Source organism: Perca flavescens, chromosome 1 (genome assembly GCF_004354835.1).
Source record: "Perca flavescens isolate YP-PL-M2 chromosome 1, PFLA_1.0, whole genome shotgun sequence".
In the NCBI taxonomy this organism is placed as follows: domain Eukaryota; kingdom Metazoa; phylum Chordata; class Actinopteri; order Perciformes; family Percidae; genus Perca; species Perca flavescens.
Window position 1 is genome coordinate 35893501 of NC_041331.1, and position 17630 is coordinate 35911130.

Below are 17630 nucleotides of genomic sequence, written 5' to 3' on the forward strand. Positions count from 1 at the left end.
TATTTCTATATTGAAAGAATACTTGTACACAATACCAACTAAATAAACAAAACTCTTCTGCACACAGTTGCAAATTCAAATGTTTGTCGACATACATTTCACAGCATTTATTTGTGAATCACATTTTACAAAAAGGAACATATAAGAATAATAAAAAAAAAATCCAGGAGGCACAGATATGAACACTTTTAATGTATTAACATTGTCACTTAAAGTGACTTCTAACATTTGTAACGTGAGGGTTTGATATGTGGTGGTTGGATCACTCTCACTCTTAATGAGAAGAAACGGATGGAGACGGATAACTTTCTTAAGCAGCCCTTTGATGTTCTCCAAACTTCATCAGCTCCACAACAGCTCCACAACAACATTTCCTGATTTCTCACTCACATGTAGCCATGGTTCAAAATAAGCACCATCCACCAGCCAAATGTTGGTCAAATATGCAAGCGGCTGGTAGATTTGCTTCACTCATCAGCCCAAAAAAACAAAACAATTGTAATCTATTGAGTGGCTGGTAAAATTTCAACAATAACTTGCCATTTGGCTGGTGGACGATGAAGTTAATTTTGAACCCTGCATGTAGCTGAACTAACCTAGCAGGACTTAGACTGAGGTAAATTGGAGGGAAAACTACAGAAGTACATTTTGGAGATTATCATTACTGCTGATGTAAATAATGAAACATGTAAACAATAACTGTGTAAACACAAATATGTGAATAGTTAGCTGTATAAACTTGGTTGTTGATGAAGCAGCTCTGGGCAGGGTTGGCCAGGGCCTGGTCCAGCAGGTGGTTGATGAAGTATATGCCGGGCTCCACAGTGAGGACCATCCTCTCCTGCACCAGGCGGCCCATCCGAAGACTCTTCAGTCTAGGCTCATCAACCCGGTCCACCCCCTGGACAACAGTACAATTCATTAAAACCACAGCTACACAATTAACATAACTGTAATTAAAAAAAGAAAATTGATGATAGCATTGAGCTAGTATTTTTTTTATTTTGGATGAAAAATATTGTAGGACACGTGTCAAACTCAAAGCCCACGGGCCAAATCCGGCCCCTTGTAAGTTTTGATCCGGCAATGCACATCAATTGAGGTTCACAATAAATGTTGGGACGCCTAGATGTGCGCCTAACCAAAAAGACGGGAAACTGTCAACAAACTGTTATTACGCGACACTCAAAGAAGAATTTGGCAGATTTGCTGGCTTTGAGACTCAGAAATTCCCCCTGAACCAGAGAGTTTTTATATTCAGGCTGTGAAACAGGTTGTTGTAAAATATGTAATCATTGTTTTGCTAAACTGTGATGGCTAAGGAAGAAAGGAACTTTTTTGCTGACTATTTAGGGCGCTATGTTGACCAAACTGTAAGTGAGAAAGCTGTATGAGACATGCAATAATACAGTCAAAATGTTTGACTTTTGATTAAATAAAAGTATATCAATAAACTATACATGTTGGCCCTAAATGTGATTGTCATTTTCCAGTGTGGCCCTTAGTGAAGTTGAGTTTGACAGCCCTGCTGCAGGATATCTGCAGCTTAGACTTAACGGAGGTTGCTCCTTGAGCACAGACACTGCTACAGGAAACATTTTTCAAGTGTTATTTTTTTGTGAATCAATTTCTCAGATTCTGCAGATTACTATAAAACTAATTTAATTTGACTGTTTTAGCACTGTGAGTCTTTAAGTCCACTGCACAAAACCTTCTACCCAGAAGGGAGGAAAAATAATACTTGTTCACACTGTGATTAGAGATGAATGTCATGTGCATTGAGCCATCTACTGTCCAACAGCCAACAGTATAGTTTGTCTCGTGTCCACAGACTGACTGTATTCATATTCACTGAGCTACCTTCACAGTGTAATACACACACTGACACCTTCTCAGCACTTGCACTGGAGCTTCTGTGGGTTAACTGTCCTTCTGTATTTAGTTGTCAGAAGTGCATAACTGTACACAATCCTCCACCACATCCTGAAACCATCTGTCCAGAGTTCAGACAACATTTTACCTTCCTCTCTCTCCTGCCCTCATCCTGAACTTGTTCCTGCAGATTGACCACTTTTTGTTCTGCTGTCACTGCTATATGGAGGGTTTCTCCATTATTCATGATGACAAATCAACATCGGAGTTACAGGAATGTGTTTTCTTCTTCTGTTTGGAGACTTTGACTGTTACAACACTAACCAGCGGTTGGTTGTGATGTGGGTCATATCAGAATTTAGGTCTTGTGTTCTCACCTCAGGGTATCCTCCCACATCGTGCACATTGATGCCCAGCAGGTGTCCCAGGCCGTGGGACATGAAGACGGAACCTTCAACATGTCCTCCATGCTGCCATTCAGGATGCCGATCTTCACAAGCTCCTCCAGGTGAACCCGGTCAGCCATGTGGTGCATGTCGGCCCACTTCACACCTTCAACACAAGCAGTTTTGTTTTGATTATCCTTTATTTATACTTGAGAGATCATTGACAATGACATCAAGTCAAATCTCAAAGACAAAAACAAAAACACAGAAAAGAAGCAACATCATTATCAGAAAAATAGAAAGACAAACTTTCTGAATTGGAAAAATGATTTCAGAAATAAATTTGTATACCAAGGATGCAAAAGAAAGTACAATTATGTAAAGCAATTACAAGTAGAAGTTTGCAGGTTTAAAAGCAGATTTCTGTCCAAAAGGCACAAGTGAGTTGATTTTAAGGAAGTGCTGTAATTTGTTCCAGGAGTCAGGTGCACTAAAGTTAAAAGCAGTTTTTCCAAGTTCAGAGCGAGCTCGTGGAACCAGTCAGCGGAGCGAGTCTGGTACTCTCCCTCTGAGTACGGGAGAAGTTCTGTACAGTAAGATGGTAGTTTACCAACAATAACCTTTTATACAGTATGAAGAGATACCAGTGAGTACCACGTCTCTCTTGGAGAGAAGACCACCCAAACACTCTAATATAATACAATGATGTGACCATAGACATGACCGGTTATGAATCTCAAGGCAGAGTGATAGACTGAGTCCAGAGTTTTAAGAGTTGAAGATGATGCATGTCTATAAATCGCATCATTGTAGTCCAAGGCCGACATGAAAACTGCTTCAACAACCCTTTTCCTACAAAACATAGGAAAGATGCTTTTATTTCTGAAGAAATAGCCAACTTTATGCCTTAGTCTCACACAAGATTATCACTGTGAAACTTGAAAGAGAGCTTTTTTCATCAATCCAGATGCCAAGATATTTATATCCTGTGATTCTCCCAATCGTTTGTCCGTTCATAGTCGAAATAAGATTAGTATATTATACTATATATGTATATATATACAGTGTTGGGCAAGTTACTTCCAAAATGTAATACATTATAGATTACTAATTACTGTCATTTGAGAGTAATTAGTTATATTACAATATTACTGTCTCTGAATTGTAATGCGTTACACTACTTTTGCATTACTTTTGAGTTACTTTCACCAAAATAACAGCGGAAGTTTGACTAGCTAGCTTGTGAATTTCACCACTGGATCAATAAAGTCTCATCTTTATCCACTTTAATACATCACAGATTATTCATAATATTTTGTATAATTAATATGAATATGCAAAGTAACTAAATCTATAAAAAATAGCAAGTAGGAGAAAATTAAAATACTCAATTAAAAGTAGGCTACCTTACAGTTGTATTGAAGTACGGCATTGTTGTAAAATGTTTGTTTAAAGCACTTGAATAAGAAATTCATGTGTTTAGTTTAAAACAGTCTAAAGGAAATTGTAAATTATAGTGTGATTAAAACTCACTAGTTACATTATTTACAGTACTTGATTTACAGCTGATATGTGAAAAGGTACACAACCTTATTTCTTTAACAGTAATTTAGTTTTACTGCGAACCGTCACAGGAAGTGCTTTTATTTTGAAGTAGCCTACACGGAAGTTGTCGGATGTGTACTCTTGCTAGCTTACTGAGATGCAACTGCATGTTGTTGATGCAACAAATACTGTATATGCAACCTATGGATGCAACATGTCCGTCAAGCTAAGTTGTTCACTTTCTTGTTTGTAAAACTGCAACTGTAATAATTATTACCGTTCATGACAAACATATTGAACAGTAAATGGTCACAGTAAAGGACAAGCGTTTTTGGTCGTCAAGCCATTCCACTACAGAGTTACTCTCCACGGCTGATAAACTGCAATGATTTACGTGTAACAACCTAAACATTAATTCCCGACATGTTTAAATCTGTTAGCGGCTCGGACACACTGCTGTCCGAGCTGACGTACCGTCACCTGTTGGGACACAGATGTTATGAAATAATACTCACGGCTTTTTTTTTCGAGTTCATCACAGCATCTCATTTCACATATCAAAATAAAGAGTTTAACTTATCCAGTAACACTGATTTAACGAGTAGAGTGACTGTATCAGCATACTGTCTATGCAAACGAAAGTGACAGGAGCAGAGCAAAATAAAATAAGGGCTGGTTTAATCCCCACATATACTGTAGATATTACCATAGCTATAATGGAGTAGACAGACATGGGCCTAACATGTCTGGCATGAACAAAGAGGATCTGTTGACAAAGTGCACCACTTACCTCTCCATTTCATATTCTTTCTGTCCAGGTTTCACATGCTTCATGATCTACAGAGAAAAAGTGAGATATTTTCTGTTTTTACTGCACACCTACAGGGGAAGTTTAAAGCTGAAAATCTGCCATCTTTGGGGACAGATGGGTAAAGAAAATACCTCTAAAAACGTCAACTGATCACACTCGTAACAATGAGGAAACAACAGGAGGAAAACGATATTGAACGCTCATGGTGAGTGACTTCAGAGGACAGATAAGATTGAGAGGTTAACTGCTCCTCAACCCCTGAAGAGGTTAGTCATGGTGTTTAAGTGAAATCCTGTGCAGAAGAAAAATATTGCTTTAATGTTACAGCTTATTGGTCAAAGGCTATCTCTGTTAACGGCTGGCCTCTGAGCTACTGGATGAAGTTAAAATCGATAGCGTTTAAACAGTTTATAGCCTTAGAGGATCCTGACATCTTGAATCCTTTGGGCGAGTTTTAAACTCAATAAGCTGCTTGATACTTCCATACTTTGGCTGTTTAACTTTATGGTCTCAACATTTCTTTTCCTTCGGTTCTTTCTGTTCCTTTGTGTGAAAACTTTAAACTTACCAATTTGAGCACTCTTGCAGATGCACTGTCTATCCGAGAAGTATCTTACTTACCATTTTATGGTCTTCACTGGAAATCCTGTTGGTGTAGCGCAGGACTTCCAGCTCCATATCAGTCTTAATCAGACGGCTGCAGACACAAGAAGTGAGAGAGCAGCTTTCTCATTCTGATCGATACGCTGCCAGTTAATCAAATATATACAGAATTCAACTCTCACATTGAGCTAAAGGAAGAAATCTTTTTTTATATACACTGCTTGAATGCTAATACAGTAACTGATGTAGAGAACAAATGTCGAGCAGATGGTCCTCCATCTTTCCCAAGAACATTGTATATAAATGAGACCTGTCGTTTCTTGAAATTCCAGTGGGAAACTGCCATAATCTACTGTTGCACGGCTGCTGAAAATGTCTCAAACCACAATAAAACGTATTACAGTCTTTGATTTAAATCTAAGCTGAAATACTATATTAGAACTGAAGCCTTGTTGCCTAGTGATCTCACCATTTCTCATTCATTTGTCTTTGGAAAGCAGTAGCTGCACTTTGGGTGGCTTGATACAGGAGAGTATTCTACAATACTATTACCAGATAAATAACACAGGGGAGTGGTAACCATTGGTTGCACTAATGAAAGTTTAAAAAATAGCCCATTATAAAAGAGAGCCATGTGAGCTCCTCAGAGAAGAGGAAGCAGAGGGGTTCAATCAAGTCTTTCTCCCCAGGAGGTGTGCCTGAAAAGAATTCCTCCTTATTTCAGAAAATGTCAATTCATCTGAAGGGTGCAAACTCTAATGCCAAGGACAACCAAGCAAGCACGAAGTCCATTACATCTGTGGGGACTGGCTTCGCACTCTGCAAGAGGAAAAAACAAGCCAAAGACAAGCTCCTGTTTCTGATTACGGACACACAATTACCTGACCGGAAGGTTTGTGAGTTAAACGTGGCAAAATCTGTCTGAAGAAATGTTTAGGTAATTAAGGGAGAGATGACAGTACCGCCTCAATACTCATCTTGAGTGGGCTTTCTGAATAATATTATAAAACGTATTTTAATTACTTACCATTCCACAATGACTGGGTGTAAAAGAGTGTTGTTCACTTGGAAGCTGATAAAAAAGGAACAAGAAACTAACATTATGAACATAAATGAAGCTTTGGCCAAAGTTCATTAAAGAGAATCTCTTCCTTCAAGTTCTGCCTTTATTCCTCCATGAGTAAATGTCTGCTATTTTTTTCTCCGTCACTTCCTCTTTCCCACGCTGTCAAAATCCCTGCATTAAAAATTCCGACATCCCCATATTTGGACCAATGATCTTTTTGACCGTGTTTCTCAAGCCTATCACTTCCAGGATGCTTTTCTTTAAATGTCATTGTTTCAGACCTACTAACAACCTGCTCCCCATAACCAGCATCACCTCCAGGAAGTTTCCATCAAACATCCTACCCCTATACCTAACCCTAATGGAGGTGCTTCATCGATGGAGGCTTATTAGCTAAATCTGAATAAATATTTGTATACACTTGCGAATGCAATTTAATGGAAATTATTGTATATATGTTTTGAAATAAGTATACAAGACTCCTTTTTCAAAGTCAGGGTCAGAGTGTAGAATAAAAAAAGGGTGTAATGTATGGAGTTAAAAAAGAACACAGTAACAGTAACATTGATAACAAGCAAAAGCAAGATGGTTTGCTAAATTCAATTATATTTAGAATTCGGTTAATTTGAAAAAATGTGTATGCATGACAGTCTGTATCCTTGGTTATAAAACCAAAACAAACAACAAAACCCTCCCCAATCAAAGTATCATTATGCCAATGCAAAGTGGTGCCAATTAAACATACCGACTAATTCCTTCAAAGGAGGCTTCACGGCAGATGCTCCCACTATCTGTATTCTGACCTCGCTGCGTGGAGAAAAACACAAAAACAAAATCACCACCAAGTGCATTAAAATGTCCCAGCAGGACATTCAACTGGTTTATATTGGGGCCAATGATCTATTCTAATGACAGATGGACAATCATTTGTCAACTGTAGACTTGGTGGAAGGAGATGGCAGTATTAGTTAAACAAATGCAGAGGCAGTTATTATATGATTTAATGTTTTCTAATAATACACTGCAGTGTTGAGAGCTGCTATAGCTTCATGGAAGACTTGGCTGTTAATTGCGGTGATAATTAGCATCCTAACCTGTGACTCGGAAATCTAACACCTGCAGGCAGGAGCAGAAATGTTAAAATTCCTGAAATATCAGCAGGATGAGTCATCAAAGGTTATTGTGTAAATATAGAAATGCATATTAAATTGAATGGGATCATCTCAAACGCCAGTGAAAGCTGTTGTATCATAGTCTGATTATATTATTTTGATATGTCAACATGCAGACCTCCAAAATAGCTCTGGAGCTGTCAAGCCTCCAATATATTCTGCTGTGAATCTGCTGTCAACACCAGTATACATGATTGTTTTCCCAAACTCCCAAAATAGGCAATTATAGACAGTCTGAACAGGAACGTATTGTTTAAACTAGACTAAAATGAAGATAATGGATAATGTGGGTCACACATTTAAATTAAAATTCAATATCAAAAGTCCCAAGAAAATTTTGGTGGTTGATCTTTGTGCACAAATTAATTATCAGTGTGATGCTCCACGTGTTCTGTGAGTCCAACTACTGTCTGCATTTTCCTCAGTCAATAGCCAGTGATGTCTTGGACTGCATGCTCTGTACTAAAAATATAGGCAATGACACTTTCTACTAGAAGGTCCTAGTACAAAATTAATATTGGTCCTACTACCTGGCGCCACCGATAGCTTTGCCAGGAGGTTCAAATAAGAGACAACTTTCACCTTTCAAAACAGTCTACGGAGGCAATAATGTCCTTTGCAGTAACTTTATGAAAGGTGACTGAACATCAAGGTTCAGTTACTTCACTGAAAACTGTTAAAAACACACACACAAACACACACACACACACACACAGGCACTCTGTAAACACCAGCACCAACACAGACAGACTTACATCACTTCATCACTATGCCTTAAAGTGCTCTTTAGGAAAGGTCCTGTCAACAGATGCAAAAGACACAAAAGAAAAGTACAGTCAACCAATGCAAAGATTTACACTCATTAGACATTTTAAGAAGATAATCTCTAAAAACATAACAGACGGGTTAGATGTTCTGCCAGACACTAGCAGGCCTGAAGTAGGACAACAGATTAAAAAGGGAGAGAGCAAAGCTAATGAACTCAGTAGTGTTAAGGGTTGATCATGTAAATCCTAAATGTGTAAAGGATCTCTTTTATACACGTCAGATGACAAAATGCTTTGAGGTTTATAGATCAGACATGGTAAAGAATCTGCGGGTTATTTCCAGATCATTATGTCCAGTGGTTTCTCTGGGTGTCTGTCGATCAGCGGTAGAGCTGGTCAGCCATCAACCACAAGATTGGTGGTTCGATCCCTGCCTCCTCCAGCCACATGTCAACGTGTCTCTGAGCAAAACATTGAACCCTAAGTTTCTTCCCCAGATGCAGCTATGTGTCCATTGCTTGTAATGCTTAGGATAGGTAAAATGTAGTCTATATAGATTATATATTAGATTAGATATAGACTACATTTTACCTCTCCTAAATTGGAAATTCTGCCAGATTTCACTCATTTAGGCTGGATATCCGTTGCCTTGGGCTTCCTTTGTGTTGGCATATTAAACTGCGGTCGATTTATGAGGACTATGGTTAACCTTTTCTCAGATCTCAGCAGGGTAAATCCTGACAGCTAGCTAGACTATCTGTCCAATCAGAGTTTTCTGTTGCATGACTAAATCAACGTTTAAACGTACACATGTTCCACCAAAACAAGTTATTTCCCGAGGCTATTTTGCAGAGGCGCCGCTGCTCCACACAGCGATCAGCGGCGCCCAAGACGATTGTGATTGCTTTAAGGAAATGCCAATAAACCAGAGCACGTTTTTCTTCCATCCCGGAATGCTGTGTGGGCTCGCCAGCAAGACTAGGTAAAATGAAGAGATTGAATTTCACTACATTGTACGTGACTTTATTTTTTTTTTTTAAGGGACAGGTGAAGGCTCACTTGTTCAGGCTAGCTTTTGGGTAGCCTACGTCTTTTATTTATTGATAATTGTATCTGTTGTATTTGTATTTTAGTCTACTGACTATTTTTACTATGTTTTTATCGTCTATGCACATTGTAAAGCATTTTGTGACCATTTGTGTGTCTGTGAAAAGCACTGTATAAATACATTTTACTTACTTACTTACTCATGAAATTAGCCTAGCACAGCAATCAGTGTGTTGTCACGTTTTCAAAGAAAGCAGCAAATTGTGTTAAATAGTCTTCATCTGCGAGTTTAAGTCATTTTAAAGTTGTAGTTTTGACCATTTGCAAGAAGATTAATACTTTTCTAAATGAGCAATTAATATAAAAAAACTAATAGATGCAATTTATTCTTCAATTCCTACACATGTGTATCATGTGGACTGGAATTACTGCAGCAGGCTTTGGTATCAGTATAGTCTAACATGTCTGAGGTGTTTTGGGTGATGACAAAAGTCTACATCTTAAATGCTTCTTGGTGCCATTTACAATAAATAAAAAAATATACACAAACATTCATATAAAAACATGTTTATACTGGGTGTATAAGATGTAACTGTAGCACATGACTTTGTCAACCCTTTCTTCAAGTTAAAGCTCATATGGACCCGCTGGTGACAATTGTTGGCCATGTTACACCGCTCTTTGAAGATTAGTGTGACTCACTCTCCCATCAAAGTAGCATAGCTTTCAGGCAGTTTGGAAAAAAGGATGGATTTCCCAGAGTCCACATCAATGGCGCCGTAACAGTCAGCCTCAGTTACTCCAAAAGCCCAGTGGAAGAAAGACTCCTGCAGAATTGAAAGAATCAGCCAAAACATTAGAGAGGGAGATTAAAGGTTACTTCCAGTCAGATTATTACAATTCCAAAAAATAAGATGTCTTTGCTAAGAGTTGAATACAACAACAACAAAACAAATGTTCAATTTGCTCAAATACCTTGCCCCCTCTTCAGCCTCAGTTTTGCACAGAATCAACTAGAGACTACTTACCTGTCTGAAAAGGACGTCTGTGTCTGTGCAGTACCTCTGCTTCTGCTCTCCTCCCTGCAGCACCACCACTGACTGCGGCACCACTCCGTCTTTGGCTTTCAGCGCATTGCACAGCCGTCGACGGTTCTCTGCAAACAGAGCAGCAGACACCCTCAGGGTGTCTTTACCCAGCCAGTAGACAGGTCTGAAAAGGACAGGGAGACAGAAGATAGGATGGCGTTCTGGTTAGAGAGACTGACTCAACAACAGCACTCTGGGTCAAGATTAGAATGGTCATAAATTGCACAAGCCTAAATATAACCTTATATAACGGAAATAACTTTTTTTTCCCACCCTGTGCCTACCATCACTCAACTTTTTTTCTGATGTTGTAATGCTGATATGCATTTCTTTTCAATAATTTGCCTCTCTTTCTCTGAACATTTTTAATCAAAGCTTTGATAGGAAAGTCTGTGAGCAAATTCAGAAAAATCATTTATTTACTGAGCAAAGAGAGGAGACCCGTTTATGTTTTCAGTTCTCTCTGGAGGTAATCCTCAGGATTTGGTCAGTACATTTCAGCCTGAAGAGTGCAGCCTGTCTTCAGAAAGAGTTAAGCTATAGATATAGACAAATAGACATCCTTGTAACCAATAGGTCTTTGGTCATTAATCTTGATCTCTGGCCATGGCTTTGTTGCTAAGATAACCAACATTACATATCTGATTCAGCCTGGACTGTACCAAAGGTTAAACCCTAACCTCATTGTATTCTCAAGGATTTCTGTATCATTCACTGCTGGCTGAGTATAAAGGAGGTAGACACAAGCATATACTTCGCTACAAGCCAAATACCCAGCAGGGTAATCTAGGCCTATGTATATGTATATGTGTATATGTGTTGAATTGAAAGTTCACTAACGTTACATCCTTACGAAACTGAACTTCCAAACATCTGGTGTTGGGGGGTCGGGGGGATGAATGAACAACACACAGCACAACATGATCCCTTTTTTTCCTTTTGAGTCTGACCATCTCAGCGCCACCTTTCCCTTTTCTTTTTTGGCTTTCCATCATTAGACTCACACACTGTCTGAAAATACTGGTGTACATTCTTCAGTCCCTAAATGTCACTTCCTTGTTGTAAGTAAAGTAGCCTCCTGTAGTTGCCAATGGTATAAAACTGGTGGTATTTTTGCATCCTCAATAGGCTATACAATACAATACAATACAATACAATACAATAGGGAGCAGCAAGTAGACACACAAACAAGTGCAGAGAATAATACAGAAGCCGCATGCAATACGTTTTTGCAATATAATGTAGGCCTACAGTTTATGTTTTTTTGCCACATTATCCATTTTTGAATCTTCAGAGTTAGATGTTAATAAGATAAAAACAATAATTTTAAATGTTATAATTTAGCCTACAGTTATGCAGACATCATCCAGCCCTCAGCCTTGTCTTCTTTTTCTTTTCTACATCTGCAGTTATACATTATTCTAAATCAAAAGATGAATAGCACAATCAACTCTGTTTGACTTTTTAACTTGCAATTTCACTTTACTATTTCACTGCATTGTATGATTACCAAGTTTTTATTGAGTACACTTCCAGTCCAGAAGTGCCAAGAGTTTATCCCCCATCTACAACCATTTAGGTTAAAATAAACATTAAAAAGCACGGAGTCAGGAAGAGGCCAGTGAGAGTTCCTCAACTAATTAGTGTTTTGTGTGATCACTGCTGTGCTTTTCCTTTGCAGCTTGTTCCAGCACTAGTGCCACACTAAGGGAGGAATGCATCACACCTCGTACCCTTGTATCTGTGGAAAGTAAGGCTTTCAGCTGTCAGATGGCAACATGGATAAAGAATTTTGAGATGTTGTTACAAATCATGCTTTGGCCTTTTTGAATACAGGCCATGTCTAATGAATAGATCTACTGCCTGGTAGGGGCGATTCTAAGATCAGACCTTTAGGGGGGCTCAGCCCCTAATGAGAATGTGACACGGATATAGTGCGTTGCAAAAGTGTTAACCCCCGCTAAATCAATAATTTAATTATCTGATAATCTCTGAGCTAGCTACTGAAAAACAACATCAGCTAACGTTTTTTGACACTATAAACACTATGATGGAACTAAACCTGACACTTTATAAGTCACATTAATAACGACCAATTTGACACAATGTTCTAACATTTAGCAATTTTAGTTGCTTACGTTTCAATTTGGGTTCTAATCTGCGCCATGAAATTACCAACTTCTTCTCTGGGGACGTTCACAACCGCACTCCTGATCTCCCTCTGACAGATTAGATAGAGCCTCAGGAAAAGGCAGGAGTCTGGCACAACCATCTCCAATTGGCCAAAATGTTTCTTTAATGGTAATTGTTTGTCCTCTGTCACTAACAGACAAGTTCACAAACTCTCGCTTAAGCTCAAAAATTGATTTCACATTTTTTTAAATTTGTATTATTATATTATTATTATTATATTTTTAGGGGGGCTGAGATGAAATTTAGGGTATGCTTGAGCCCCCCTAAAAAGAGTCTAAAATCACCCATGCTGCCTGGAGATTAGTGGTCAGTGGATATTATTAACACAAAGAAGGTTCAGGTGAGAATAAGACAATTAACAAATTATTATTATTAACCCTCTTGAAGACTGACAGCAAATGGGAGGGGATGAATTATTAGCTCCTATTAGCTCTCTCCAAGGCTAAGAAGCAACAGGCAGGAAGAGAGCCAGTTTAACAATTTTAAAGTCAGCCTACTATCACCTTAAGAATATATCAAGGGTTAAAGGACATATGTCTCAACAGGATTTGGAAAAACGTGTCCATGATTTTATCTTCGGTAGACCAGACTACTGTAATGGGGTCTTTACAGGTCTCCCTAAAAAATCAATCAGACAGCTGCAGCTGATTCCGAACACTGCTGCTTGACTCCTCACTAAGACCAAGAAAGTGGATCACTCCAGTTCTGATCTTCTACTTTGACACATTTGTGCTTAAGACAGAAACTGTGAGAAATACAAGCAATACAACAACAAATCAGTGATTTACCATTACACGCGTTATCTGTGTTTCTAGTCAAAAGGCAAAATAAAGGAAAATTGATGAAACACTGAAAAGCCTGGAATCCTTTTGATGGAGTAAAAAGCTATGATTAAAACTAATTTGAATCAAAACAATTTTTATACATTTGGTTTCACTTCATAGTCTAATCGCTGAACAAATGGGGAATATGGAAGGACAAGGTCCACCTGGTCCCCGTCTTCATGCCCCACAGCCTGGGACACCTGCTGGGCATCAGTGAGGGAGGGTAGCCTGTGGAGAGAGCAGAAGATTTCCCACATCACAACCAGCCATGGTTAGTAAAGTATCTAGACCAGGGGTCTTCAACATTTTTCAAGCCAAGGACCCCTTAACTGAGAGAGACAGAGCAGGGACCCTCTACTACATGTATTGTATAAAATTAACTTGCATATTAAACTGGGCCTACAATAACTTGTAAAGTCTGTTTACACACTACATAGAATACTAAGATATTAAAATAATAATTGTTGGCATGTTTTTGTAAATCATGTTTTAATGTTAAAACATACATGTGGTGTCTGTGGGTGTCTACCTTAGTGACTATCTTACCTATAGGCCAGTACGCCTATCATCACTGGTTTCTCTACAAATAGGCTGATTTATATTTGCTAATAATATGTTGGACATTATAATTTTTGACAAAACATTATGTAAATTATTATACATTGTACCATGATTTGGCGGCCCCCCTGCAGTAACTCTGAGGATGCCCCAGACCCCCTGTTGAAGATCACTGATCTAGACAGAAGAAGAGAACACATTCTTGTTCCTCCGATTTTGGTGACAGTTGGTCCTGAAGATGAAGCAGTGCATTATGAGAGGTGGAACTTCTCCTATAAATCTGCAGGTTGTAATACCATCTTTGTCCTCTAGATGGATGACTTAAATCAAGAAACATCAATATCTCATCCTCTATGCGATTTAAAACTGAATCAAGGAATCACACGAGGAAAGTATGCTGTAAAGTGTACAAATAATTAGTAATTTTGTTTATTTCAGAAAATCTCAAGAACACTCCTTACTAAAAATCAACTGTTGAACATTAGAAATGTAAAATAAGGCAAAGACAGATGTTTTGCTAGTTGCAGTCATATGTGAGATACTGAAGAATGTTAGTATTTTAGTTCCACTCTTCTTGATTGTTTTGTGGAAAATCAAGAATCACGCTGGCAAATTCAGGAATTTTGTTGTTGTTGTTGAAGTCATCCTGAACTTAAACATTGATACATATACAGTACTTATGAATCAGAGGTAAGTTTATAGTGTGTGGAGGGAAATGATAAACATATAATACAAAAACAATTGAACACTTGAGAGGTACTGTGTGCACGTGTATGAAACTGAAAAAAAGGGGTGATTTGGCAGGAAAAGCTGGTTCCTAAACAAAGATTTACTATTAATGTAAACCTTATATATGCCATACCAGATCAAAATACTTCAATGATTTATCTTTACAATCAAAGACTAACAATAGTTCATGGATATTTCAATGTATTTATAATTGGCGATTTATCAGGTATTGTACAAATGTGTAATGATCATCTTCCACAGAAAAACAAAATATATTTGCAGTTTGTTTCACCTCTTCAAAAATACGTTAGGATTTTCAACCATCTGCTTCTACCATCCAGCAGGCTGTGGAATGCCTATATTCAGTTCAGAGGCTGTGATTGGAGGAGAGCCAGCAAAGGTTTTATCCCCACAGCCAGAAAGGGGCCACCGGTGGCCGATAAACCAGTAACCTCCCTGGAGAGCCACTCGAATAAATAAAGAGGGCCTTTTTCTCTTCAGTTGCTGGGAAGACTGTCAGAGAACCCTTAAAAAAAGGCCGTTATCATTCACTCTGTCATACATACATTCATACATATATACATACATATTACATAGGCTGCATTTACACCTCATAGCTGTGCAGGCAGGGAAAAAGAAGTGGTTTGCCACTGCTTAGGAAATCAGAAAAACCTAATCTGTGCCACAAAGAATTTAACATTTTCTTGTGAATCCATGCTGCATAAAGGATTCACCATCAGCACAATGGAGGGTTTGATGCACAGTATTTGTTTCAAAGGTTTATGTTAATTCGTCACTGTCTTCAGTTTGTGGAGGTTACATATCTTTGGTCAACAAAGTGGGTGGTAAATAGATTGATTATAGGTGAGACTGCATCAACTTCATATGACATTGTGTCATAAATCTGAGCATTGAAGTGTACAGAACCATATTAGAACATATACCTTCTATATATATATATATATATATATATATATATATATATATATATATATATATATACTGTATATATATATATACCACCTTAAAAAGTTTACAGGTGCTCTCCTCTTCATATCATGTAATACACAACAGCCATTATAGGTAAAAGACAGCTGCAAACTGCTCGCCTTGAAACAAAAACAGATGGATTCTTTATATCAAACGTGGCAGTTAAAATCCATAAAGTGTTTTGTAGCTTCCTCGGTGTGCTACTGATCTGTCACCCCTCCAGCGCTCTGTTTATCCAGTGAGTGGATTCCTGTCCTCCACTTTTCTCAGGTATTCCTTTCTCCCAACAGCTGTCTCTAAATGAACCAACAGAGATGTTCCTTCTTCAGTTTCCATCCTTGGCAGTCAAAACAAGTGTTCATTTAAGCCAAGGTCCAGCATGGTCCACTCCCCTGGCTGGCCCAGGAGCAAAGTGCCTGCAGCGGCTATTGAGTCTTGCCCAACATGGAGCTGAGGGACCCTGGTAGAGAGTGCTAGCTGCGGCCCAGATGAATCAACTGTCTGTGAGCTACTCGTGAACACGAAGCACAGCACGTCGTCTTGTAGTAATCGTACACGCAAAGGCGAGCCTGGACCACCACATTGCAGTTGAAGTATTTGTCTCTGCAGTTTTCATCTGAAACAAAAAGAACGGTTGAGCTTTTATTGCTAAGTTCCAGCAAATAATATATGACACGTATTGAATCAAGGGAGCTGACTAAGAACACGTGACAATAGATCCTAGAGTTACCAACACTGATAGCTTCCCAGTGCTGCTTGGACTTCTACTGTTGACTAAAGTTTGGGGTTCAGCACCTTGCTCAAGATGCAATTTCCAATTCAAGCATTCTGAGCTGGCACAGAACATTACTCATCTACTCTTCATGCAAGGAGTTCCCCAGCTGGCCATTACAGTCAACAACAGAACAATAATGCCACTTGTGTTTCTAAGGATGCTAAAATCATTAGGAAAAGTGAGTAATATTCCAGATAGCAGATAATGACCGACCTATGCTAGGTATGCAGGGCTCTGGGTTGCAGTCCTCCTTGGCTGCCGGTCTCAGCTGCTGGTCGCAGCCTTCACTGGACAGCATGTCGTCAGACAGGCAACGCACCTCCCGCACACGGAAACCTCCCTCGCATGTTTTTGAACACTGGAAGGACAAGGGTCAGGGACAGCAGTCAGTGCCAGGATAATAAAACTTCCCCCTAAAGCTGATCTACTGCCATGTTTTGCTGCTACTTTTCAAACATTGTTAATGTTGCGAACTGAACTTTTTAAGGCCTGGAAACCTATTTTCTCCATTAGTTTTTTATTATGTGATGGGATCCTACTTAAACACAGTTTTGTCTACCAAAGTTATGTGGTTTGTTTCAAAAAAGATGTATTTCTTTTTTTCTTTGTGTCCTTTTTCAGTGGTTTGAAGGGGGGGGGGGGCAGAGTTGGATAAAAGGTGATGGTACAATCGGAGTTTAGACATCAAAATCCGATGACAGTTTGTGAGTTGTTTGGTCACTGTTGATCAAATCCTGATTAATAGCGTTTGATTGTTGCTAAGTTAATGATGAATATGTGATGTTATGAATACTGTTTGAATCCAAGTTTTCAGGGGGTCATTAACACATGGTAAATATTAGTACAAAGCAATTAAAGGATCAGTTTTTGCCGTTTTTCCTGAGATAGTAGCACTATTCACCAGAGTGTGATGAATATGAACATAATTCACAATTTGAGATTTTAAATGCAATACAAAAATGACTTCCTGAAAATAAGCATACTATTCTTTGCTATACCCTGTTCTGACAAATCAAAGGCCTACTGTATAAATGAGCTTAACTGTGATTGACACACTTTCTGTGTCTGTAAGCTCAATGTATACTACAATGTATCTAAATAGGATTTTGAGATAGCCAGGTTATCATCAGTGATTGGCCATGAATCAGTTAGTAAAAGCAGTAGGGAGTCGATGCATTGCCTTAGGGCATCTAAGCAAAAAGGG

The 17630-nt window shown here is 38.6% G+C and overlaps 1 protein-coding gene and 1 pseudogene across 3 annotated transcripts in view; both read right to left on the bottom strand.

Annotated features, from left to right (window-relative positions):
• Nucleotides 1-530: 530 nt before the first annotated feature.
• LOC114554297 (xaa-Pro dipeptidase-like) lies at nt 531-10644 on the bottom strand (annotated as a pseudogene).
• Nucleotides 10645-15709: 5065 nt separating this feature from the next.
• The window catches only part of thsd4 (thrombospondin type 1 domain containing 4), a 41584-nt gene continuing 39663 nt past the window's right edge, over nt 15710-17630 (bottom strand). For all 3 annotated transcript variants that reach the window (XM_028581969.1, XM_028581964.1, XM_028581960.1), the window contains exons 17-18: nt 16640-16784; nt 15710-16267 (exon numbers count right to left, since the gene is read on the bottom strand). In XM_028581969.1, coding sequence (XP_028437770.1) covers nt 16125-16267; nt 16640-16784 — 288 coding nt within the window. In that variant the 3' untranslated portion in view covers nt 15710-16124. The remainder of the gene's footprint in view (nt 16268-16639; nt 16785-17630) is intronic.